General features: G+C 35.3%; 1 protein-coding gene across 9 annotated transcripts in view; it reads right to left on the bottom strand.

The window, feature by feature from the left end:
• The window catches only part of LOC129807216 (piezo-type mechanosensitive ion channel component), a 71895-nt gene that overhangs the window by 27075 nt on the left and 18277 nt on the right, over positions 1-26543 (bottom strand). For 5 of the 9 annotated variants that reach the window (XM_055856321.1, XM_055856326.1, XM_055856327.1 and 2 more), the window contains exons 8-18: positions 23848-23895; positions 23448-23538; positions 21307-21431; positions 21027-21224; positions 17992-18196; positions 17712-17914; positions 10131-10279; positions 9776-10058; positions 5908-6210; positions 5333-5825; positions 674-1314 (exon numbers count right to left, since the gene is read on the bottom strand). In XM_055856321.1, the coding sequence (XP_055712296.1) occupies positions 674-1314; positions 5333-5825; positions 5908-6210; positions 9776-10058; positions 10131-10279; positions 17712-17914; positions 17992-18196; positions 21027-21224; positions 21307-21431; positions 23448-23538; positions 23848-23895 (2739 nt within the window). The remainder of the gene's footprint in view (positions 1-673; positions 1315-5332; positions 5826-5907; positions 6211-9775; positions 10059-10130; positions 10280-17711; positions 17915-17991; positions 18197-21026; positions 21225-21306; positions 21432-23447; positions 23539-23847; positions 23896-26543) is intronic. The other 4 variants (XM_055856323.1, XM_055856328.1, XM_055856324.1 and 1 more) reach the window with 3 other exon arrangements.

The raw sequence follows: 26543 nt of genomic DNA, 5'->3' as shown, positions 1-26543 counted from the left end.
TATTTACGATTAATTAGAAAATAGTAACGTTATTTTACCACAGCGAATATTGTGTACAAAATCGTTGACTTACTTCACATCAATCGGTGTTCATAACAAAATTTTGTTCATGGCTTTCCCAAGAATGTTTTCTTGATATTCTTCGTAAGCAATATCAATATTGATATTGCTTACAGGAAATGTTTAAAAGATTCAAAAATGTTTAATTTTCCTTTTTTACATTTTACATATTTTTTAGATTTTTACATATTTTTTTTAAATTTTTACATATTTTTTACATGTAAAATGTAAAAAATATTTTTTACTAGGTAAAGGCACAACCCTGCTTGCAGCCCACATTTTTATACAATGTCCCCTAAGAGTATTACAAAATAGAAATTTCTGAAAGACTTCTTTGACATTAAAAAATGTTGTAATTTTTCGTGTAAATTCTTTTGGGGGCGTGGTCTATTTTTTCGTGAGAAACACCCTTTGGTGTCCGCCTAAAAATAAATTGCTCGTTGGAATTTGCCCATTAGCAAAATTTACAAATAAAACAAAATGAGACATTTTTTTAGTCTGACTCCTCTCTGGGGGCGTGTCCTAAAATTATTTCTTTGCGGCACGTACTAAGGGGGACAAATTTCAACTTTTCATTCTGTAAAGTGTTTAAAAAAGAATACAAGGACCTTACCTTAATTTTAATAGAAGTTGCAGAAGGATCTCCCTTCAGCTTTTGCGTACAGACAATGCTGAGAAGCTGAATGAGCCAACAAGTGTATTGCTCGAGAGTTTTGTAAAAGAGACATCCAGGAATCTGAAGAACTGTCTTTGCAGTCACTACAAATACATTGTACGCAATCAAACGAAGCCACCATCGTAAGATTGTTCGTACAGGACGCAAATAGAAATCTGATCCTTGCCATAGGAACGTAAAAGATCCCACAAGATATCCAACTGAGAAGAGATTCACACGATTGGCTCCAGTCAAGAACACAATGGCAAGAGCAAGCCAAAAGAATCCAAGAACAAAGCCACGTTTGAGAACATCCAACCAATTCCGGACATTTGATGTAAAATCCGGAGTTGGATTCTCAAATTTCTTCCCAATAAAACCCTCAATTTCTGATAAAATGGACTTATTGGTGCCTCCTGGAAATTCTTGCTCATTGCCAAGCCATTCTCTCTCAATTTTGAACACAAATCGCTGTCGCGTCACCAGCATCAGCAGAATAAAATCTGGAATGATCTTCATGGAGGTCTGGAACAATGCTGCATCTGGTAGCATTGCCCACATCTGAAGATTCTTCAGAATTCCCTCACTCCAAGGATAGGCTGAAATATTAAAGGTACTCTTAAATCTGGAATTATCCATTGATATTTTTTTTTTGGATAGTTCCAATGGATATTAATATACACTTGAGAGAAATCCGAAAAAGTTAAAATAACATTCCGGAAATGTTTATTTTATCCTGCAGTATTGATCCGAAATCGGTGTAAATATTATGCTTTTTAGGTGTATGGGGTTAAAGTTACCCTTTTTAATGTTAATTTTACCATTAAAAAGGTGTAAAATTAACATTAAAAAATGTTGATATATTTTTACACCTAAAAAGTGTTAAAATTATGAGGAAAACATGTTAATCGCACCCCCTTTTTTTCTCAGTGTAGTTATAAGTAAGTTTTCCAACGTTTAAAATGTGAATTTTGAAAAGTTTGCAATGATTTATAAAAAAAGAACATACAAGTTAATCAAAATTTGCAAATTGAAAAGAAACTATTATTTTCTTGAATTTCGCAACATCAATTTCATTGTTTGAGCTTCACTTTACGTCATTTGAGATTCCCTACAGAAAACTTGAAGAAAGGACCCCAAAATCTGACATTTTCACGTAATGGTATAATTCATGAGAGCACCACAATTCGCCATGAATTACTTTCGGACTCAGAAGAGGAAAGCAAGAAGAGCTATGAAAGAAGTTTTTAAGCACATCGTTGTCAATAAGTTTGGTTTCAACGGGCTCCTCAATTAAGCAGGAATATAAGATCTAAGAATACACTCGAACCGAATAAGTCACAAGACTTCTGACACAACGAACACAGGTATGAGCCTTTCGAAGCACACCAAAAAATTCGAAGCTCTGAATTACCCCTAATCTTCCTTCCTTTTAGGCATGTCTGTCCATCGATTTCCTAACATTAAACATTGAATACTGCCTCTTGTGCATGTCTCCTTTTCGACCCGTTCTTAATTTCCCTTCCATGAATCCCTTTTCAGTACGCCACTGAATATTCTATGAGTTTCTGAGACCCTTACCAAAACCTGACAGTGGATCTACTCAAAGGAAACTGTTGCATTTCTTGCAATTTCTTGTGAAAATGTAAAACACAAGATGTAATATGTATCGTGCCTAGTACCATTATACATACATGATAACGTCATGATCGTTTGGCTGAAAAGGGTCGCATTTTTGTAGAATTTTGGAAATCTGTAGATTCGAATTTTTTGACGTCACGCTGTTCGTCCGTCCGGTCGTTACCACGCCTTGAGCCCATACGGTTAGATAGAGACTTGGTACCTTCGGGGGACCCTCCTTAGGTCAACCCTGGAACCATTAATATGCCCCTTATGTTCCAACCACCTTTTCCCAAAACCATACTTTATTGAGATTTCTCGAAAACGTGTCCTGGCGATTTTCTTTGATTTTTTGATATGTTTTCGAGATTGCCTGCCTAGATAGACATTTCGTCCATTTAGTTTAGATCATTCCTAACAATGATTTCTCAAGGTCTAAGGTTAAAAAGCCTCTCTTGTTGGAAAGGTCTTGAAATTATAGATAAAACCGAACCGCTTTCAATCGTTTATGAACCGTTAAAGAATCGATTGTTAATCGATAACTAATTTTTATCTGAATTTCAATTTTATTAATCTTCAGCTTTTTTTTAAGTATCTTTTGAATAATTTATAAATCGATTCAGATCGTTTGTGAATCAGTAAATGGTAAATTTAATTCAATGTATTTCTTTTTTTCTGTTGCGGTTGCCGACCGAGTTCACTACCGATCTCATCAGATAAGCGGCAGAAACCACTGAATCACTGATCGTATATGCCAAATGGATATGTTTAGGGATACGTGACAGCTTTGCTGAAAGACACGTGTTGCTGACACTGAAGTTTGGGGTTTTAAGCTTTAAGGATAAAAGGGACAGTGAGTCTGTATCAGGAAAGAGAGTGTAGTGCAAAGAGAACAGAGGAAGAGAACAGAACAGAACATCTCGGCAAAGAGAGCACCACAACTTCCAAGGCACCCAGAGATCATTCCACCGCCCACAATTAGAGTCCCAGACTATAAATGGGGCAGGATAAGCCCAAACTCAATTCAGATTCTTTACAGGTGATCTCGAAATTCGTGAAAATTCGATTGTCAATTGAATTTGGGAGTAAACAATCATGTCAAGCAAATTGTCCTCAGACACAGAAATGGACAACATTGGCTCGACGTGATTCTTTACTCCTAAAATTCACTTTACAATCAGAATTCCGAGTTGCAAGCACCCCGAGTTCTACGCATTTCGAGGTCACCTGTAAAGAATATCAGCTACCATAAGCTTATCTCTCATCTGGGTTTATCACTGGTCACTTTCTATTTCAAATAGTCTGAGTGCGGAAAGCCAACAAAAGAAAAAAAAAGTTCATTGAAATCGGTTAATAAACATTAGAGATAAAGTCCGGTCTATTTGGATATGGTAAGGGTCTGGGTACAGTGGGTTGGTACGGATGGGACCCATCGTTAGCAAGATCTCGATCTCAGGTGCAATATAAACTAAAATTCCATCGATGTCGCTGCGTAAACACCGAAAACACAGTTCGGTCAAGACCTTTTCGATTATAGCTCGGGTCAGGGAACATCTAGGGAAGACTGCGACCCACCGTTGGAAAGATCTCGACCTCAGCTATAACACATTAATTTAATTTTAAAGAAAAATAGTCTACTTTCCGAAATATTCGATATCGAAATTCCGAAAATCGATTTTGCGATTAATCGAATCTTCTTCAAATTCTGACAATTATAACCGGAGATATGGCCAATATTTGAAAATTAAATTTAGGACCCTTTCTAGCTCGAGTCAGGGATGTCGAGGGGCCTTAAGTTTTTTTTTAGTTGAAAGCTCTTAGGCCCAGCTATAACATACTAAAATTTGAGCCCGATCGATGTCATAGGGGCTCAGTTATTGAGAAAACAAATTTTGGAGGTGTTCCAAAATGGCGGAGAAGAGTGGGGGCGCGGTTTTAACATCACCAAATTCTAGCCACCTATTGACATTTAACCTGTGCCGAAAACGGCTTGCCGATATCTCTTTCTGTTCTCTCTCCAGAAGCGTTTGTACTCCGGACAAGACGGACGGGACGTCCGTCAAAACCTGTATATCCAAAATTTGGGCCCGATTTGACGTAGTCGGATTTCACCTGCGACCACAATAGCTGAGATTGTAAAGAATCTCAGTTAATATTTCGTAGAATTGTTTGTAAATGTTTGTGATTCCTATGGAGGACTTACAAAATGCTCGTAAATCGTATAACCCACAAACAGGTTTGTAAAAGTTTGTACTTTTTTCACAAAGATTGTTCGTAAGATGATCACTTGACCTGCATTTTTTTCCTTTTACAAACATATGTTCGTACATTTTTATTTGTCTGGCAAAACTTTACAAACAAATTACAAAATTTCATGAACATTTTTTGTGTACTTACGAACATTTACAAACAAATGCTTATCAAACAACAAGAAAATGCTCGACTAATCATGATGTTATGAACAATTTTTTTTGAAAAAAATACATATTTTTACGAACTTTTTAGCGGGGTTCACGATTTTTACAAACATTTCATAAGTATCCAGTAAAAATATGCAAACATTTACGAACAATTTTAGGACATTTTTTTGCAATTCTCTCAACGATGAACTGGCGCAAATGATTTTAAATATGTTTTGATTTATTAAATTGATTTGTTAAAAATAAATTCGTTGCAAATAAATAATTTTAATACCCTTCCAGCCACTGAAGAAGATCCCCATCAGGATCGAAAGCTCTGGGCAAAACCAAAAAAGTGTTTTCATCTTAGAATGACTAACATTTCCACTGGCAATCACCGGAGACATTCCCCTGTTTTGTTTTGTGTAAATCAAATTAAATTGCAGAAAATATTTCAAATCCAAAAGCCTTTTCTAAAATTAATATTTAATACAAATTGCCATTTCATTATTTTTTAAGTATCTTCACTTTAAAAATAAATTTTGAATTCTTTCTAAAGTTCCATTGGAATTTATTGAGAAAAATAAATTAAACTTACATAGACATAGCCCCGGAGGAACTCCCACGATGACAATGTACTGGACAACAATGGATAAAGCTGAGAACCATTGAAAAGCTGGCCATAGCATTGCCATTTTCTCCCGTTTGGCCGCAAATAAAAAGCACAACCAAATTGAGTAGAAAAGTGCAATGATGTCCATGCGATATCCAATGACAATCACCGTGATGATCAAGCAAGTTTCCACGCCAAATCGATGAAAGGCGTAATTAGCAAGATATTTGAGCATTAGTGTGAGATTTTGCTCAGCATCTTTTCGCGTGACTTCCGGAAACATCACTTGTGGCCTCTCTGGCGGCTGTCCATTCTTAATTCTCTTGATCTTCTGATTGTATCTGATAATAGCGTCAATGGTCACAATTGCAATATAACCAATGTAGTTCTTTAGCAATTCTGTCAATGTAGAATTCTTTGAAATCTTGTGGAATCCAAACCAATCGGCATTATTAATGCCATTTGGATTTGTTTCATTCTGAAAGCAAATAATTACAAAAATTATTGTTGGCGATAAAAGTCACTGAAATTAATTTGCATAAATTTTGCATTCTCCTCACATTGCAAACAACATCGTAGTTTGTGTGTTCGATGTATTTCACTTGGTAGATCATCTTAGTGAGGAACAACACAGCCACAATCACAGAAAAGATGCGACTTATGAGGATTTGGGAGTCTGTTGTCGACAGGGCCGCAATTACAATGATAGCCGTGAAGAAAATATGGAGAAAACATGGTTCTTTAACACAAACCACAAATCCAATAAAAATCACAAGTTTAATCAAGTGAATATCGAGAAAGAGCAGAGTCGTCTCGTACGTGTAAATAATTTTCTCCTTGACTCTTGAGAAAAAGTCATAAATCTGGAAAAAGAATTGTATTGAACAATAATTCCAAATGCGTAAATTTTTATTTATGGAAAAATCAATTTGCAGGTTCTGTGTAAAGAACTTTGAAGAACTACAACGCAGAATACCCTCAAAAATTGTTAAAAAGAAAACTTTAGTATCAACAACAAAAGTTTGATTGACAGATAATAGAAAAGTAATAATTTTGTATCAGTAACAAAAGATTTATAATTTCTACAAAACAAAATAGCCGTACTCACTATGGCGCTGTTATCTTGTAATATCGTTATTTCGTTATCTCGTTATGTTCTCGTAATGTATTTTATAAATGAAAAATTATAACAAGATAACAGATTACGGAGATTACGAGATAACAACGCCATAGTGAGTACGGCTAATATTTGTAATGACTGTAAATATTTAATGAAATTAGTTCAATTTTAACCTTTAGTTAATGAAAGCTCTGGGAACTTCAAAAACTTTTGAAGAAATTGCAGAGGTCAATCGTCAGAAAGCGCAAGTCGCTGCCAGTGACGAATGGAAGCTATCTGAGAGGAAACCGATTTAGAAAAATTTCAATCTGACTGTTTCTTCAGTTATTTGAATCTTATGGGGTAAACAGACCTGCTACTCACGATTCACTTTGGGTGCCGATCAGTGCGATCACGAAGACTGCGATTGGCGCGACCATGGAGACCAATCATGCGATCAGCGTGATCTTATAGATTGATCGGCACGATCAGCGCGACCATGGGGACTGATTGTCCGATCAGTGTGATCTTGTAGACTGATCGACCCGATCAGCGTGATCTTGTAGACTGATCGCGTCGGTCAGCGCGACCATGGGGACTGATCGTGCGATAATGTGATCTTATAGACTGATCGACGCGATCAGCGCGACCATGGGGACTGATCGTGCGACCAGCGTGACCTTATAGACTGATCGGAGCGATCAGCGCGGCATTGGGGACAGATCGTGCGATCAGGATGATCTTGTAGACTGATCGGAGCGATCACCGCGATCATGGAGACTGATCGGTACGATCTGCCAATATTCTACTCACGATTCAGTCGCAGGCCATACTTATTTACTTGGCTGAATCAAATTCAGAATCTTGCCTTGGAGCACCTTGAAGTGGCGGAGGATCGATAAGCTTACTTACTTACTGAAGTGGCCACTTACATCCCTTTAATAGACAAGGCTTGCTGCACAACACCTCGCCATTCCACACTATCCAAAGCCAGCGTCTGCCAGTGTCGCAGCACCCGCAGAGTTTTGAGGATATCGTTCACTATGTTTTTACATCTCGTACAGGAACGCCCCTTTCGGATTTCGCTCATACAGTTTCCTGGGCATTCTCTCCTCTGGCATACGGTAAATGTAACCGAGCTAGCTCAATCTTCCTGCCTGAATAGAGGCCACAATGTTGTGTTTGGATGTCCATTTCGTGGTTTATCCTTATTCGGAATTCTCCTGTAGTTTCCTCGTAAAAAGACCCGTAGATTCGTCGTAGGACCCGTCTCTTAAAGATCAACAGCTGTATCTCCTCTGTACGGGTAAACGGTACTGTTTCCAGACCATACGTTATGACTGGCTTCAGTATGGTTCTGTATATTTTGATCTTTGTTGACCGCGAGACGTTCCTTGATTTAAATATCGACGAGGGTGCAAATTATCTTCTACTACGTTTACCTCTATTCCGATTTCATTACCCGTCGTCAATACCGATCCGAGGTATTTAAAGTCCTTAGCCACCTCAAAATTCCACTCGTCCAAAGTGACATTCTGACGGGATCTGGTTGCTGTGTAGCAAGTGATCATGCATTTACTTCGTTTTGGGAAATATTCGAATTGCATTTCAGTTAGCAAATTCGACAACAAATTCCAACAACGGAGGATTTCCTCACCGAATACTCTAGGGCAGGGCACTCAGTGGATCAAGTAGTAGAGCACTCGCTCTACGATGCAAGTGTCCTGGGTTCGACCCCTTAGGTCACCAGGAATTTTTCTGGCGTTAAAGGTGTTCGAATTGTATCCAGTGAGCTTCCCTGAACTTGATTCCATGGGCATGAGATTGACAACCTCATCCCGTACAAGAAAAAATAATAATGCATATCTAGAAATCCCCTTGCGGGAAGGCCTTGTTCCTCCATGGAATGTTGTGTCAGCATTATTATTATTATTATTATACTCCAGGGCAAGATTGAAGAGAAGCCTCGAGTGGGTCAGTGGATAGAGTAGTAGTTCTATGACTGCGAGGTCTTGGGTTCAAAGCTGAACAGCAGCAGAAAAAGATTTCTCATGCCATATCGGCTTTGAATTCGTCCAGTGAATGAATGAATAGTAATGTCAATGGTGCATATTGGCAAAAAAGTGAACCGTCTAAAAACAATAGAGGCTGGTACGAAAACGAGTTTCGACATGAAAGTGGTACTTCAGTCGATACAAGTATTCGCTGTCACTGATCCCAAACACACACCGAGAAGGGATGCTGTGATATAGTAGCGGCACTGATTGTCCACAGAGCTGCGATATAGAGCGGCTACCCGTATCGGGGGATAAGATAGTATAGGAGTGGGGAAGCATAAGGGGCCTAATTGATCGCCTGGATGCATCGGAATATCCGAAATGGAGAACTGACCCCTGGCAAAATCTTATCTTAAGATTGAAGAGGTTCGAGAAGAGAGTATCTCTTTGCCTTAAGCCCGAATCCACTCTGAAGCTTCCCGACTTCTCTCTTACCGTCTTCATTTGGCACATTGAACTAGAGATGATCATTCTCACTAAACTTATCAGCTTTGGAGGACAGCCCAACTCCCGCATGGCATTCCACGGGGCCCCTCTATCGATCGCGTCATAGGCCTGTTTGAAAACCACGAAAAGCTAATGTACTGAGATGTTATGCTCCCAGCATTTTTCCAGTATCTAGTATCTTCGTTGTCGAGATTTGTTGTCGATACGTTCGGAATCTGTGAGGACAACCGGATTTGATGGAACTGTCAGATTTGACAAAAACGGAGTTACCGTAATTCACCAATTATATTCCATCAATCCTTGTTCGCGAATGTGAGGCAACTATAAGCCTTCTGAAGACAAAGAATGTCACCGATGTCACATTTTTGTTTTATACAAAGTTTACTAAGAAAATTTTCTTTGATCGTCGACAGACCCTCAATATTCATTAGAATGATATCGAGAACCGGCCCTGAGAAAAATCTTCTTGTGCTGAATGTGCAGGGGCTCCATCCAGATGGAAGAACCAATAAATTCGTTCTAAGTACGCATGGAGGTTCCAATCTTGGCCCGGTAAATACATTAAGAATAATCACTTCGTTGCGTAAATAATAAACAAACTTAAATTATCTCTTGATAACCAGATGAGCAATTAAAAATCACAATTAACATTGTTTTGGAAGAATATTACTGCGATGTAGTCCATAAATTCAGAATTACGTCCCTTTGTGTATTTTTGATAGCATCAGTGAATATTGCTATTCTCAAGAGATTACAACTCATCATAGAAAAATTTCTTACACAAACCTTCCAAATTGGGGCAATTTTAAATAAATGACGACTTACCTCTTGCTTCGATATTCCGCTGATTGAAATTAACTTGCTGAAAAATGATTTTTTGCCTTTGGCATTCTTTGGAGATTCATCTGATTCATCGAGGTTTTCATACTGCCTCGGATTTGGTGCTTCACTTTCTGCATTAACACCCTCAACTGGTTCAATCACTGCTAAAAATTTACTGTGGAAATAGTGCAACTGCAGAACAGTCATCACGACAACTATTGTTGGAATTGCAAGATGCAGAAATAGATCTCGCGTTTCGTACTTTTCTAAACCAATATCTCCTTGTCTGGAAAATTTTTACACAAAAATATTACTTCAGCCATTGGAAAAGGCCAAAATTCCAAATAAAACTACTCACAGAGTTTCAGATATATTGAGGTACTCTGACCAATATTGAGGGAATCGGTCGAACTGATATGTGTAGACTAACACCAAAATCACCATGGCATAAATAATTACAGTCAGCCAAAAGCCATACATCATTTTCTTCCATGCCTTCCACGAAACCTACAGAACAAAGAAATCAATTCATTCAGGAGCAATATAGCACAATTTATTGTCCTTTCCAAGAAAAGCCTCCGAGGGAATGGTGTTAAAAACCTTTTGAGTTTTAATAGAAATTGAAGATTATCTTGTGTTAATCTTGTGTGAAGAAAAATAAATCAGAATTACGTCCCTTTGTGTATTTTTGATAGCATCAGTGAATATTGCTATTCTCAAGAGATTACAACTCATCATATTAATTTCTCACACAATTATTCTAAATAGAGATAGCTCTGACGATTGAGTAAATAAATCAACTGTTTAGTTGATAAAATCATACTTTTCGCAAATAGGAGAAAGCCAGGTTTTGAACATTTCTATTCATACCATTCTGAAATGAATTTTTGCCCTAACTCTTCCATCCCCTCCAAAACCATATTCTTAGATTATCACGAAAACTGATTCAGAGATTTCTTTTATTTTCGGATATGTTTTGGAAGTAGGCCATGCGAATATCTCAACCAAGAACAGCTATGACCGAAAAAATGTTTGACATCGAGTTTTCAATGGTCAAATTAACCCTTGAAAGTCGAGTGGGACACCGGTGTCCCAAAACCAAAAACAATTTTTAGTGATTATATAAAGTTATTTTTGCCTCCAAACAGTCCGAAAAAATAGTTTTTATTTTTAGGAGAACGGTGTTCTATTCATCTTTAAAGGGTTAAACCACTCTGAAGGGCCTATTTAACAATAGATTTGCTTAAATTTGGATCTTCTGGAAAGGCCTTGAAATTTCTAACCCGATAGCATCGGTTTCGGGCGCACAATGAATCGGTAAAGTACCCGAAATTTTTTTCCGAAAATTTTTATTTAATGTTTGTAGTTTGTATATATATTTTTGATCTAGAGACTAAACGATAAGAGTTATATCGATGTCAATATTATGTAATGAGATTCTCAACAATCTCACGTCCTATAATCCTACCAAAATTTCAAATCCCCCAATCCAGCCAAAAACTTTGTTTCGCAAATTCCTGATCACGAATGGGTGGCTAAATAACGTTCCAGGCCATTTGGTCGCTTTTTGTACCTTAATATTTTCCGAACTAAGAGAGATATCGACTTGCGGCTTTCGACAAAGGTTATATTATATACGGTAAAAATTTCAACATGGTTCTTCTGCCATTTTGAATACCCCCCTTTTTTTGTTTTCTTGATAGCTCCGCTCCTATGGCATCGATCGGGCTCAAATTTTATTATGTTATAGCTGGGCCTTAGATCTTTCGATCAGTACCAAACTTAAGGTCCCCTGATCTGACCCTTTTGACCGAGCTATGAAGGTCCAATTTTTTTTTAAACGGCCATAACTCCGGTTCTAATTGTCACAATTTAAAAGGTTAGGGCGTTTTAGAAAGCTCTCGTAAAGTGCTGCTTCCCCTTCTAACATCGCAAGTTCATAAAACCACCGCTAGGGGCGCTATTTTTAAAAAGAAGATTTTTCAATTTTCTAAATTAAATAAGTCAAAAATTCCTTTGTGTATCGGGGTGAAATTTTAGTATGTTGCAGCCGCTAATTATACCTATCAAACAAAAAAATACTTAAGTCGATCCATAACCCCTGACCCGAGCTATAAGGGGTCAAAGTTCGAAAATAGACCGGCCTCTATCTCCGGTTCTAATTAACTCTTTCGTCTCCTTTGGGACTCTGGGTACCCATGGAAAAAAGAATTTTTTTAGACTATTTAGAATCGATAAAATTCCGATTCTTGTGGATGATTACAAACTAGAAGGATGTCCAAATCTAGGATATTTTTTGCAAGATCCCAATTAACTCCTGAGCTAAGATATTCTTGGTCAAAAATCGTGAATTTTCGATTTTCTGCTTCCTTGCACATATTGTGACTTTTTTCATATTTCTAGACCCGAATAAGGAAAAACCTCTCGGGGCCAATAAGTATGATAACTAACAATTACAGATTACATAAATTCGAAAAACAATTTTTTCATAAATTTTCAAAAAACTTGTTCAAAGTTGATGGGTACTCTCGTCCCCAAAAATCTAGAGGTCAATTGTAAGGTTATCCCGCCAATTGTTTTTTGACACTAACCCTATAAAAACATTTCAACATGGTGAGTTGGTGTGACAACTTGAGGTTATGATGTCTTCTAATTCGATCTGAAGGTCTTCCAAAAATATTTGACTGAATTGCGTGCTTTGATTTTCCATCAATTTGCCCCAAGAACAAGTACAGAAAAGGTAATATTAGTGATTTTCTCTTTTTCTTGTGTGTCTCGTAATATATTTTCTGGATTTTCTGTTTAGATGACAGCTTCAATGAAAGATTTTCATGGTGAAGAAACTTTTATAGTCTTTGTGGACAACAGCGATGATGAGGAGTGTTTTGGAGCATTTCAGGATAGAGAGCTCATCGAAGTAGATGTCGGAGATGATGAAGAAATATCTCAGGAAAAGTTGAACCCAGATCTAGGCGAAACCATCCCCACTGTCGCGAAAAAGTCAAAAATCTGCATACTTTTTCCGGACAATAGCGATGATGAGGAGTGTTTTGCCGGATTTGATGAGAACGTGTTGATGGCAGAAGGCGTTAATGTGGCGGAAGCCGAAAGGGTATCCCAGGAAAACTTGATTCCAGATACAGGTGAGTGCACTCCGGCTCTTGAGAAAAAGAGGAGACGCCCCCATGATGATATAATTGCTTCTGAGCAAGAGAGACAAAGGGAACGTGAAACAGAATTCATTTGGTCTAAAGAGTTCTCACCACATAATGAATCATCAAATAATTATCGATATGGTGCGATAAAGATAGAGTTGGATAATGAAGATTTTACACCATATAATGTTTTTCTGAAGGCTCTATGTTTCACAGAGCTTGCTGCTCTTATTTGTAGTCAGAGTAAGCTTTACATGCACCAGAAGGGTGTTGTTTTTGATATTGAGGCAGATGAGTTGAAGGCTTTTTTGGGTATAAATATAGTTATGAGTTACCATGTTTTGCCCAATTTGAAAGATTATTGGTCAAAGGATCCAGACACTCATGTTCAGTACATTGCTTCAGTTATGACGAGAACACGATTCCAGGAAATTCGAGCTGCCCTCCACTTCAATGATAATTTCAAGGCGGACAAAAGTAATAGGGCAAATAAAGTACGTCCTTTGATAAACCATTTCAATAAGTGCTTCCAAAAAGCTAAAGAGCCAACAAAGCAACAAAGTATTGATGAGCATATGATCAAATTTAAGGGGAGAAATTCAATGAACCAATATATTCGCAATAAGCCCATAAAATGGGGTTTTAAAATGTGGTGTCGCTGCGACTCAACGACAGGATACCTCTTCGAATTTGACATATACCAAGGTAAAAAGTCGCAGACGGAGTATGGGTTGGGCGAAGAAGTAATCCTGAAGTTGTGTAAAAAATTGAAAATATTGGTTGCGAAGTTTTCTTCGATAATTTTTTCAATACGGTCAGGCTGCAACATATTTTGCTTGCAAAAAACATATTTGCATGCGGCACCGTACAAAAAAATCGCAAAAATTTGCCAGAACTGAATCCAGATAAGAAGATGAAGAGAGGAGACATTGATTGGCAGTGTTCAGGACGCATTGTATGTGTAAAGTGGATGGACAATCGCTCGGTCATGCTCCTCTCAAATTATATGTCGCCAACAGAAATGGTGAAGGTGCAGAGACGGCAGTCTGGGACATCACAGAAGCTGGAGCTAAATTGTCCGAAAATTGTCCACACTTACAATCAACACATGAATGGGGTGGATATCATGGACCAGAAAAAGTCATATTATGAGCAAGATAGAAAGTGCGCGGCAAAATTCTACCTAAAATTATTCTTTGATATTCTGGACATTGGTATAAACAACGCGTGCATCGTTTACAACGAAATGTCACAGGAGAAAGACATTGGAAGATCATTCACACTGCTGCAGTTCAGACAGGAAGTGGCTAGGTGTCTCATTGGTGATTATAGGAGTAGGACACGAGCGCCTCCCACTATTAGACATTCTAATGAACTACTTCAACCCCTCCAGCACTGTCCAGTTTGGATAAAAATAAGAAGCCGGTGCCACCTATGTTATACGAAAAAAAAAAGTAGACAACAGGACCTTTTGTAAATGTGAAGCATGCGGAGTGTATCTATGCTTCAATTCAACACGCAACTGCTTCAAACAGCATCATGATCCAAAAAGTATGTAAAAGGTGAAAAGAAAAGAATGTTTGGTTACATTTGCTTTTATTTATCAACATGGGGTAAATTAAGCTAATTCAAAACCTGCTCCAAATGGAAACTTTTCGCTACTCCATATGGAAACGCCATTGTCATCATGATAAATACAGTACTAAATAATTATATTTATATATTTTCTATACCACAGTTTCATTATTTAGTTAATTTTGCTCCAAATAAAGCGAAAATCCATTCATATTCACACATTTTAATTTGTTAATTTCTCAAAAAAATTAAAAGTGTTCCTTTTCACCATCGAATTTTTCTTCGATCGACCATGTTTTCCAATGAAAAACACAATGAGATGACTTTTGTTTATTTGTTTTGTTTAACATTTATATCATATTCCTGGCTAATTTTGGTTAAATTAAGTGTTAATCTTTATTGTTAATGGTACGTGAAGTTTTAAAATGAAATAATTACCTATTTCGTGAACAAAAAGGGTTTTTCTGAAATGTCTGCAAATACTTCAATAGGAAACCCAGAAAATATGATTTTTTTTGGAGAGATTTTCTTGTTGTTTTAGATGGGAAAGAAGAAAAGACAAGGAATAAGTACAAATCCTGTACTCAGGAGCAACTCAACAAGGTTTTGGAAGCCTTTCGTCGCGGTTTCACTTACACTGTTTGTCTCCAATTAGAAACTTTCCCTTGTCTCCATTTGGATTTATTTGTTTCCAATAGAAGCATTTTACGCTCGCGTATTTTTCTTGTATTTAAGAAGCTTTTAAATTATATCTAAAGAATTTTCACAAAACAGTAACACTCTAGAAGAGTCAAGGATCAAATTTATGTAATTCTCTTCAGAAAAAATATAAACTATGTGTTGAATCTTCTGTCAAAGTCAAAGCGTCTGGAAATAGTTTTGAATTAGGACATTTACCCTACTTTCTTTGTAAGTCGATACAGCGAGTTCAACGATTGTCCTTCTGAAGCTGAGTTTCTTATTTATGTAAAATTTCTGGTGAACAATCTTTTCAGATTTGTCATTGATGCGAACGGATTATTCTGGACTTATCCATGGAGCAGTCCAACGAACCTTAGAATGTTCCCTCGAAAATTCCAAGCACAAGTGTTATTGGAGTGTCTTTTTTTACATTCTGACGGATTGTTTGACAGATAGAAGTGTGCTGATTTTCCTCGGGAAAATTTTTCCTGATAATGATGAATCCAGATTGTCCAGGAAGTGTTTTTTTGACTCTTGGGAAACTTTAATGTGTCTACAATAACATCGTGTTGAAAGAAATGTGTGTTAAAGTGTTATTGTGTGAAATATGTTGAGGTATCTGTTGGCAAGCAGGAATTTGGTGTCTTCTTGACCACTTCCTGGACATCCCACAAGATACTGGTCAATAATTCTTCTTGTTTTAGTGATCAACATTGTAAAGGAGTCATTTGACACGCAAAAATAATTCACAAAATTGATATTATTGGCTTTTGGAAAATTGAAGTTTGTCCAAGTTTGTATCCTTTGCGTTCATTTGGGGACGAGAGTACCCATGAGTTTTCCAATTTCCCAGAGGCGGAGAAAATTCTTTCTCTACAAAAGTATCATATTTGACCACTAAGACTTACAATAAAGTGAGTTTTACTGAAATTCGTTCGCTGGATATGTTGTGGTCCGGAAAGAGTTAACATTTTGATCTAAATTTTGGGTTTTTGGTTTCGTCTCGACGAGCACTTTCAAATGGAAGTTCAAAAAGTCACCACAGGTGGCGTTGCGGTAGCTTCAAAATTTAAAATAATATTACTCAAAAACGCCATTGCGTAAGATAATGAAATTTCAGAGTGTTGTAGTCTAGACTAAGAAATTTCCAAAAAGTGGCGTAGGTTTGCTGTGGTTAAAATTGAGCGAGAGATATGAGAGGTCAAAGTTCACGAAATTCAAAACACCTGTCTCCGGTTCCATTTGACCGATTTTGACGAGTGAGGGCGTAAATTAAAGGTCTCGCAAAGCGCTACAACTTTATAGAACATTTGAACTTAGTAGGTCCAACACCAGGGCCGCCACATTTGAAAAACCAATTTCAATATCATATAAACTTAATTATCTCAAGTCTTGCCCAACCGACTTTGATGATTACTTCGGCACAAAAGGACATTTATTTATTTATTATATCAATATTTCGCGCAAACATTTTTTATAAAAATTATATTTATAAAAAATGTATTTATAAAAAACAAAAGTTCAGCTATGGACTGCCTCCAAAACTATTCCAAAATTAAAAGAAATCGTTGAACCGTTTCGGAAAATGGCCAGAAAACATGGTTTTAGTAGGATAGTAGAGGATGGATAGTCAAGGGAAAAAAACGTTTTTGGACAATATTAACTTATATGGGGGGTCGCCGAAGATCAAAAACAGATATCTTTTACCGTTTTGGCTTAGGTAGGTGACAAGTTGAAAAAGGTGATTATTACTGCTCTTTTTTTAATTGATTTGTAGGCAATCTTTTGATTTGTAGGAAACAGGCCCTCCATAGTGGTTGAATTTTCTCCTTTGAAAATTTAATTCAAATTTTTCTCAGTTATTGTCAATGGTATTTATAAAAAAATGTCAGGAAAAAAGCCAGAAAACATGGTTGGGCAGGAAGGGAAAAAAGTCTTTGAATAATATTGGCTTATTTGGGGGGTCGCCGAAGATCGAAAATAGATATCTTTTACCGTATTAGCTGAGGTAGTTGGCAAGTTGAAAAAGGTGATTAATACTGCTCTTTTTTTTTAATTCTTGATTTATAAGCAATAAAAAAACTGTTTTTTTGAGCTACCTCGAAATAAAAAAAAATCTGAATAAATGTTTTGAGTTGTGTTTGCACTAAACTAAATTATTCCATAAACCCGCCTGAAGCTGCCACACTTTTCTCTACATAATTTATTAATGTAAAAGGGTATAAAATATTTTTCCCTTAATTCAATTAATTTCTGCAATTTGGTAAATGGTATGATATCAACGCAAAAGGTACACTGCAATATGGAAAATTATGAGGAAAAAATTTGAACTTCTCGGGTGAAAGTTCACGTAAAAGTACCCTAAAAAAAATTGTCACTTTTAGATGAAATGAAGCTCATAAATTTGCCCAAACTCTTCCAAAGTTCATTCACCATCAATAAATGGCATTTTGGATAGAAATATTCAATTACATTATCAAACCCTAATAAAAAGCCAAAATAGTAAAGTATCACAGCAGAAAACTTACTTGGAATGTGAGGAGGAAGACAAGGAAGAGTGCCATGTAGATGATCCTAAAGCCAGTCATTCTCTGACCAGCAATCCCGGAGGCAAACAATGTTATCACTACAATCCAAATCCAAAATCTCGTAAGAAAAGCATCAAAGAATATTGCAGCTTTTGTGATAAACTGTGATTCTTTGGCTTTGTCATCTGCTCGAGGAGCCAAGTCTGAAACGGAAAGTGCATTTACAGGCATTTTTTTATCAAGAACTATTCTTGCCATTCCATTGATTTTCCCCACTTACCGGCTGTTGCTGCACCAACAGTCACTTGCAGAGGAGCCACCATGTCTGCCAACGTTGATGTTTGACGTTGCTCCCGGCGTTCCTTTGTCCTTTGTCTCAGAGTCACCCAAAACATCAATGTAAAAATCGTCTTCCTTATCAGCGGTATACAAGGTAAATATGTTTCCTTCACCAAACCGATTTGGGACAAACTTATCCCATTGATCTGTAATACAAAAACGAAAAACAAAAATTTTATCCAAAGCCTACTATCTACCTAAAAACCTATCTTTTAGTGCTTTTACTTGTAACATTTACCAATATTTTTAAAACTTTAATGTTTTTCGTGATTTTCCTGTCTTTTATTCTTTTAAAAGTATTTTTAAAATAGCTTTATTTAAATTATTAAAAAAAGGCTTGTAAAAAATATTTTACCCTTAAAACAAATACAAAATACCGGTGCCGACCGAAATTCTGAAAACCAAGATCCCGAATAATTCAATATCTTGAAAAGGACAAAATTATACGGCAAATAAGTTGTGAATAAATTTTTTAAAACACGGAAAATTGTCCTCTAGTCTCCTCAAAATGAAACTGTTCTAACTGCATTTTTTTCTATCTGCAATCGTAGCAAATGACGCTTCATGATTAGAGTTGGTAAATTTCAAGAAATTTCATGAATTTCCGCCTAAAGTAGATGGCGGCTTCTGTGAAATTTCTGAAATTTCATGATGCGTCTATTAGCAACAAATGCTGATACAAATTAAATGCACATCACTGAGAGAAATCCGAAAAACTTAAAATAACATTCCGGAAATGTTTATTTTACCCTGAATTATTGATCCGAAATCAGTGTAAATATTATGCTTTTTAGGTGTATTAGGGGTTAAAATTACCCTTTTTCATGTTAATTTTACCCTTAAAAATGTGTAAAATTAACACAAAAAAATGTTGATATATTTTTACACCTAAAATGTGTTAAAATTATGAAGAAAAAACGTTAATCGCACCCCCATTTTTTCTCACACTGAGAATTAATTTTACACCTTTTTAAGTGTAAAATTAACATGAAAAAGGGTAACTTTAACTCCTAATACACCTAAAAAGCATAATATTTACACAGATTTCGGTTCAATACTGCAGGGTAAAATAAACATTTCCGGAATGTTATTTTAACGTTTTCGGATTTCTCTCTCAGTGCAGTAAAAGGAGAATTTCATTTTGAAGAGAAGCTTTGGCTTCAGCAAACGTCTATGCAATCATGGGAGTAGCTTTGTTCGGGACTTTGGCTTTATGAATTTTGACTGATTTGGGATTTTGACATTTTGACTCATTCCGGATTTTGGCCAGCATTCAGGATTTTGACCCTTTCAGGATTTTTGCTTTCAGGGATTGTAGCCCGAATTCAGGATTTTGGTTTTTCGAGATTTAGACTCCGTCGGGATTTTTGGTTTTACAGATTTTAGTCCGCATTCGGGATTTTGGTTATTCTCGATTTTGACCCATTCAGGATTTTTTCTTTTAAAGATTTTAGAACACATTCAGGATTTTGATCCTTTCAGAATTTTTGTTTTCCCGGATTTTGACACATTCGGAATTTTTGCTTTTAGGGATTTTAGCTCTTATTCGGAATTTTGACCCATTTGGAATTTTCGCTTTTACGGATTTTAGTCCGCTTTCGGGATTTTGGCTTTTCGGGAATTGGCTTTTCAGGATTTCGATCCATTCGGGATTTTTGCTTTTACGAATCTTAGCCCACATTCAGGATTTTGCTTTTTTGGAATTTTGAACCTTTCAGGATTTTTGCTTTTAAGGATTTTAGCCCGCATTTGGAATTATAGTTCTTCAAGATTCCGATCCATTCGAGATTTTCGCTCCTTACGGACCTTAGTCCGCCGTAGGAATTTTCGTTTTTAGGGATTTTGGATTGCATTCGGGATTCTAGCTTTTCGGGATTTGGCTTTTTCAGGATTTCGATCCCTTCGGGATTTTCGCTTTTACGGATCTTAGCCTGTATTCAGGATTTTGCTTTTTCGGAATTTTGACCCTTTCATGATTTTTGGTTATAAGGGATTTTGTTTTTTCTGGATTATTACGCATTCAGGATTTTCGCTTTGAAGGATTTTAGCCCGCATTCGGAATTTTGATTCTTCAGAAATTCGATCCATCCAGGATTGTCGCTTTTACGGATCTTAGCCCACATTCAGGATATTGCTTTTTCGGAATTTTGACACTTTCAGGATTTCTGTTTTTAAGGATTTTAGCCCGCATTCGGAATTTTCGTTCTTCAAGATTTCGATCCAGTCGAGATTGTCGCTCCTTACGGATCTTAGTCCGCTGTAGGAATTTTCGCTTTTAGGGATTTTGGACTGCATTCGGGATTCTAGCTTTTCGGGATTTGGCTTTTTCAGGATTTCAATCCATTCGGGATTTTCGCTTTTACGGATTTTAGCCCGTATTCGGAATTTGATTTTTTCTGGATTTGAACCCATTCAACATTTTTGTTTTTAGGGATCCTAAAAAAGATCCCTAAAAAAGCTAAAAATGTCGGAAAAGCAAAATCCCGAATGCCGGGATTTTGCTTTTTCGGCATTTTGACTAATTCGGGATTTTGGTCCACGTTCGAGGTTTTGGCTTGTCGGTATTTTGATCTATGTGAGTTTTCGCTTTTAGGGATTTTGGTTCGCATTCGGGATTTTGCTTTTTAGGATTTTCGCTTTAAGGTATCTTAGCCTACTGATTTTTCCTTTTAAGAATATATGGGTACCGGAGTTCGTCGGGGGATTTGGAGTTACTCTAGGAAAACATCAATTTATCATCATCAATCAATTTATTATCATTCCTTTTAAGGATTTTAAGAATGATAATAAATTGTGGCAACAATTGAATCAGAATTGCGGTATTTAAAAATTTATGAAATACTAAAAAATTAAACATCATTAAATAAAGATCTTTTATATTTTCCAACCCTAACTTCACCAAAAACCATCCCAAAATATTTTTTTGGGGTACCAGATTCAGTCGCAAATTTTTTGTGAAAAAGAAAAGTCACTTACGTCAGTAGTTGCTGGAAGTTCATCCTCGTTGAGGTCCATTCCGTAGATGTACTGAGCCAGAAGGAGCAATTCTGCATAGATGACAACAAATGGACTAGATTGCAACATTGTTTTCCTCTGATTTGGAATTATCCACAAGACATTGGCCCAAATCAACAAGATAAACGTTAACCAGCTGTGATACATTATACTCCATGTCTTTAGCAAAAATAAACAAAAATTGCGCATTTGTTAAAATTATAAATTTAAACCCAGGGCCACATGAAAAGCTTGCACTCACCATCATTGCAATATTCATAAAAATGTAGCAATGCTTGAAGATAAATCCAGTGATATTTTGAACAAATGAGAAGAAACTATCCAATATTCCTGAGGTTTCCTCTTCTGTGGAAGTAATTTCATTTCCTTTTTAATTATTTATGGATTTTTGTTTTTGTTTTGTTGATTTGAAGGTTGGGATGTGGATGTTGTGCATCAACGCCAAAAAGAAGGTGGAAGAAAAACGGACAAAATGGTGCATTATGAGACGGAATTTGTACAAAGACAATTTTCACAACATTTGGATTGAAAAGAGGGACAACAAAAAAGAGGATTTTACCATTAAAATAATTATAGGGAAATTGTCATAAATTTAAAGATAAAATATTTCGTAAAATAATAAATTTAGAAACATAAATCGTCGTAAAACATAAATTTGGAACTTTTGTGTGAAGAGAATTAAATCAGAATTACGTCCCTTTGTGTATTTTTGATAGCATCAGTGAATATTGCTATTCTCAAGAGATTACAACTCATCATATTAATTTCTCACACAATTATTCCAAATATAAAAATAACTGTGCATTCTTTTTAGTTCCATATTTCGGAATGAGGAAGGACTTGACTTCCTGAGTAAGCTCCACTAAAAAAAAATAGACCACACCCCTAAAGAGATTTTTAAAAAAAATAAATTAGTTTTCTTTTTCAATTTCCAAGGTGTTAATATAACGATCGTACAATTTAAATAAATCTGTATTAAAAATTCATTCTTACAGAGAACCTAAAGAATCCATCTTTCTAAAAAATAGACCACGCCCCTTTACAAATCTTCTCTGAAGAATAAAAATACTGCGAATTTGATAGATCAATTTCCAAAACTGTTTTTTTTTATATTCCATTCAGTTGTCTTGTTAAATGACAAGTAATACACAGGACGTAGAATGCTGTATAAAGAATATACAGAAGTGGGCGTGGCCAGTAAGGAAACTTAGCAAAACCAAGCATTCCCCTTTGACTTGTAAAAATGAAAGGATCACCGATAATCCTTTGAAAGTATCACTGTTTTGACACTTATTTAACTCCGGAATAAACAATTAGAAACAATGAAAAAGTCATCTTTGGTATTCGCTCAGGTGAGGGAAATAAGATATAAGCAATAAGTTTACGATTAAACATAATCTGACGTGATAAATGTGCATACAAATTTTCAAGAGACTTTAGTGATCCTTTTAGAGGATCAAATATGATCCAATATGATCCTTTTATTTTTACATGTGTAATTAGAAATTTCCATTTATTTTAATAACTACCTAATTCTTTAAGGGGTGTGGCCTATTTTTAACGCGCAGTACCTCTTTCAATTTATGCACTATTTAATTTGTACTCAGTAAAAAAAAATTACAAGAATAATCGTTGGCTTGCTCTTTTACCAGGATTATTCTTGTAAAGTTACACTAATTATGTATTTCAACAAAACGTGTAATCTGAAAATGTGTAATTTAATTTTTATGTAATTGTAAACCGTGTAATCAACTGGTTTTATTAATTAAATTAATTAATTAATTAATTAAATTACACAGTTTTCAAATAAAAGGTGTACAAATTACACAGTTTTCAGACAAAATGTGTACAAATTACACAAATGTGTATTAGTACACACGATTAAATGTTTAAAGTAAAATTTACAATGAAAATCATGGTAAAGCAGTCAAAAAATTTTTACTATGTAGAAGTTTCCTTGAAGTATCACGGTATCTTTTATTAAACAAAACTTTTAAAATTCAAAGAAATGTAACCTTTTGGTAGCCTATTTAATCTCAAAGGGGCGTGGCCTAAAAATATTTTTGAGAAACACTCACTCAAGAAGTGTAATAGCACTAAAGCAGAGTCAATTCATTCTGATTAATTTAATTAAATGATTTTAATTGATCATGATTTGCGAAAACTTTGAAACTTTTGAACTTTTTTTCTAGAAAAAAATCTGCAAAAATGATAAATTCGGAATTTTTTGAAGCAATAAACTGATAAAAATATTGTAAAATTTCTATTAAAAAAACAATTAGTCAATATTCATGGAATATGCAGATTTTATCAATAAATTCTTCGAGAAATAAAAGAACACAAAAAAAAACAAATAATGAAAAAAATAAACCTATTTCTTACCAATTTCATTCATTGGAATTCCATCACCTTCACGTGAATTCCTTCCTGTTAAACTTCTAATTCTCATTCTTCTTGTACTGCGTCTCATCAGCTAAAAAATGTTCATTAAATTAAAAATTCACCCTATTCAATAAAATTTCCATAAATATTTTACTTTTCGTATCATTTAAAAGTATTTGCAGTGTATAGCAAAGCGAAATACAATAAATTTGCTAATCACTCTAGTGAAAAAGAGACAGACTTAAAAAAAAAGTATAATGATCAGCTACAAATAGACACACACTTTTCTACAAAAAAAAAGAAATTATGCATGATGATAGGCTATAGATACTAAAGAAAAAAAAGATAGCCACACAAAAATAATTAAAAATTGAATAAGATAAAATTATTTAATACGTACAGGTGTTTGTTCTGTAGGAACAAAATTCAGTTCTTGATATTCACGTGCCTAAAAAAATGTCAAAAAGCAAAATAGAGAAAAAAAGACAACAAAATAAACATGATATTGCAGAAAAAAATGTGAGTGGAGCAATAAACCAAAAATGAATTGAGCAAACTCATGCAAATCCTGATAATTTAGCAAATTGATAAAGATAACCATTTCCCCTTCTCATGAGAATTAAGGTGAGCCCTTAATTTATCTGATGGTTTAGTTAACTGAGCTGATGAATAAATTAAAAGGTGTATTTAACTCTTGAGATCTTATTTTATTATAAAAGTGAAAAATTGAGAGTGAATCATCACATTTTAAATTTCGAACATGAAATTATTGTAATCTTGATTGATTTTATTATCTCAGTATACTTTCAAAAAAATCTTCTTAAGAGTTTTTCGATCCTGAGATAATTTTTAGTAAGCTGTGTATTGCGATTTTAATAATTAAAAAAAACCTTTGATTTTCGAAAATTCAAATTACGTTTCAGAAACTAAAGGACGGAAATTTCGATCATATAAAACTCTCTCGATTTAAAAGGTGTGCCAGGGTATTTTTGTGAAGTCTAAGTGTTCATATCTGCCGAATAATATGAGAGGAATTCACTAAGAAAAAAGGATATTCTGAACTCTCCTCATTGCAAAATGAAAACTTCCATTTTTGATACGCAATTTCGAAATTCGAATAGTAATTTCATCTTCAGCAGTCACTTTGAAGAATTATAATTAAGTGAAGCGAGCTTCATTACGAAATTTGAAAATTTGGAAAACCCGTTTCAAAATCCAAAAAGTTGTTTTTAATTTTTGAAAATATGACAAAAGAGATGGCAAAGCGTCCCCCAGCTTTACGGAATGCTTGAACTAATGAGAAAAAGCTATCTATGTATTACCTGTTCGCATGCCTTTTGGGTACATACCGCTTTACTATCGATTAAATTGATTTGATAGATTTATAAAATCATTCCGAAATAAGATATTGCTTAAGAAAACTAGGTTTTAGAATATTTTGACATGAGTAAGAAGCATACGAACAAATAAGAAAGTGAATCAGAGAAAGGCAAATCATTTATGGGTATATTACCGATGCACTACCGATAACGATTAAATCCGATACAGTAGGGTAGAAAATTTCAAGATCTTTCAAAAAAAAATATATATATATAAATTTAAGCAAATAGGATCACCAAAGTGGTCAAACTTTGATCTTCAAAAATTCGATATCAAAATAGTTTTCGAACATAGTTGTCTCAGGATGAAATATTCGCCTTGACTACCTCTAAAACATGTCCGAAACTGAAAGAAATCGCAGGAGCCGTTTTCTAAATAAACAAAAAAAAAAACATGGTTTTGGAGGAGAAGGAGTGGTGTAGGGGAAGAAAAAACTGTCCTAGACAATTTTGATTTATGGGGCGGGCGGTAGGGTGGAATAACCGGCTATCGCCATGTTTAGGAAAAAAATAAATTCATTTAATCATAACTTTTGAATCCTTGTTACAAGATAAGTCAAATTTGACACAAAGTTACTTAGATGTATTGGCTCTAGATACGTGAAAACAATAATCCTAGAACATAACGCTGGACTACTTAAAAAACTGATTTTTATTAATAATGCAAAAATAACCATTTCGTCGCCACTTTTTACCACTTTTCGCCAGTTTTGTAAAATTTGTAACCACTTCTCGCCACCCACTTGAAAAGAACCACACTCGGTTATTTTAGGCAATGCTATGAAAAAAATACATTCACCATTTCTCTTTCCTTGTGATCACTTTATTATTACTCTCTTTAAATGATTTTTCTTCACTTTTATTTGAGAAATCAAATTATGGGGCTTTTGCAGAAAGTAAACAATGCAGATTTGACAACTGAGAATGTACGAAGTGAAGTTAGCGTCGCCTATTGAAAAGATATGGCGACAGGTGGTAAAATCAATTCCAGAATATTACCACTTCTCGCCATGCCTAATTTTTATACAAAAATAATATAAAATGAAATATTAATTGACTAAATACAAATTTTATGTATTCCACAAGTGCAATTAAATATTCAATAGACAAATTATTTACCCAAATAGGTATTTTTGGCCTGATGAAAATTTGACGACACTTAGTACATTTGGTAAGAGATGTTGGATTCGATGCACTTGCTTAAAATATTGCTCTAAAAAGTGATCAAAATCGTGAATCCAAAACGAATAATTATTATTTTTCGATTCTATGCGTAGAAGCAGAAACAATACAAAAAAATTGCGACTCATTTATTTCATAAATTGCGAAAAATAGCGATTTCAATCTAAGTGGCGAGAAGTGGGGCACTGGCGAGAACTGGTGATTCCACCCTAGGGTATTTCAAAAAGAAAACAAAATTGGTACTATCTCAGGGTGCTGTACACGATGAGAAAAGAAAGTTTTTCTTCGAGAACCATAAAGATCAGACGCTGTTTTAAGATGGTTGAATGACCTACTTTGTAGTCTACAGATCATGTAGAGTACCCTGAGATTAGTGCCAAACATTTTTTTGTTCTTTTTGAAACACTCTAGGGGGTCATCGAAGACCGGAACCGGAAGTCGATATCTCTTATCGTTTGGCTTCTGGCTGTGTCTTAAGTTGAAAAAAAAAATTATATAACTGCTCTCTCTTTAAGTTCAAGCAGTAAAAGATTTA

The sequence above is a fragment of the Phlebotomus papatasi genome, chromosome 3, assembly GCF_024763615.1.
Source record: "Phlebotomus papatasi isolate M1 chromosome 3, Ppap_2.1, whole genome shotgun sequence".
Taxonomy (NCBI): domain Eukaryota; kingdom Metazoa; phylum Arthropoda; class Insecta; order Diptera; family Psychodidae; genus Phlebotomus; species Phlebotomus papatasi.
Note: the sequence above shows the minus strand (reverse complement) of the source record. Positions and strands in the feature narration are given on the sequence as shown.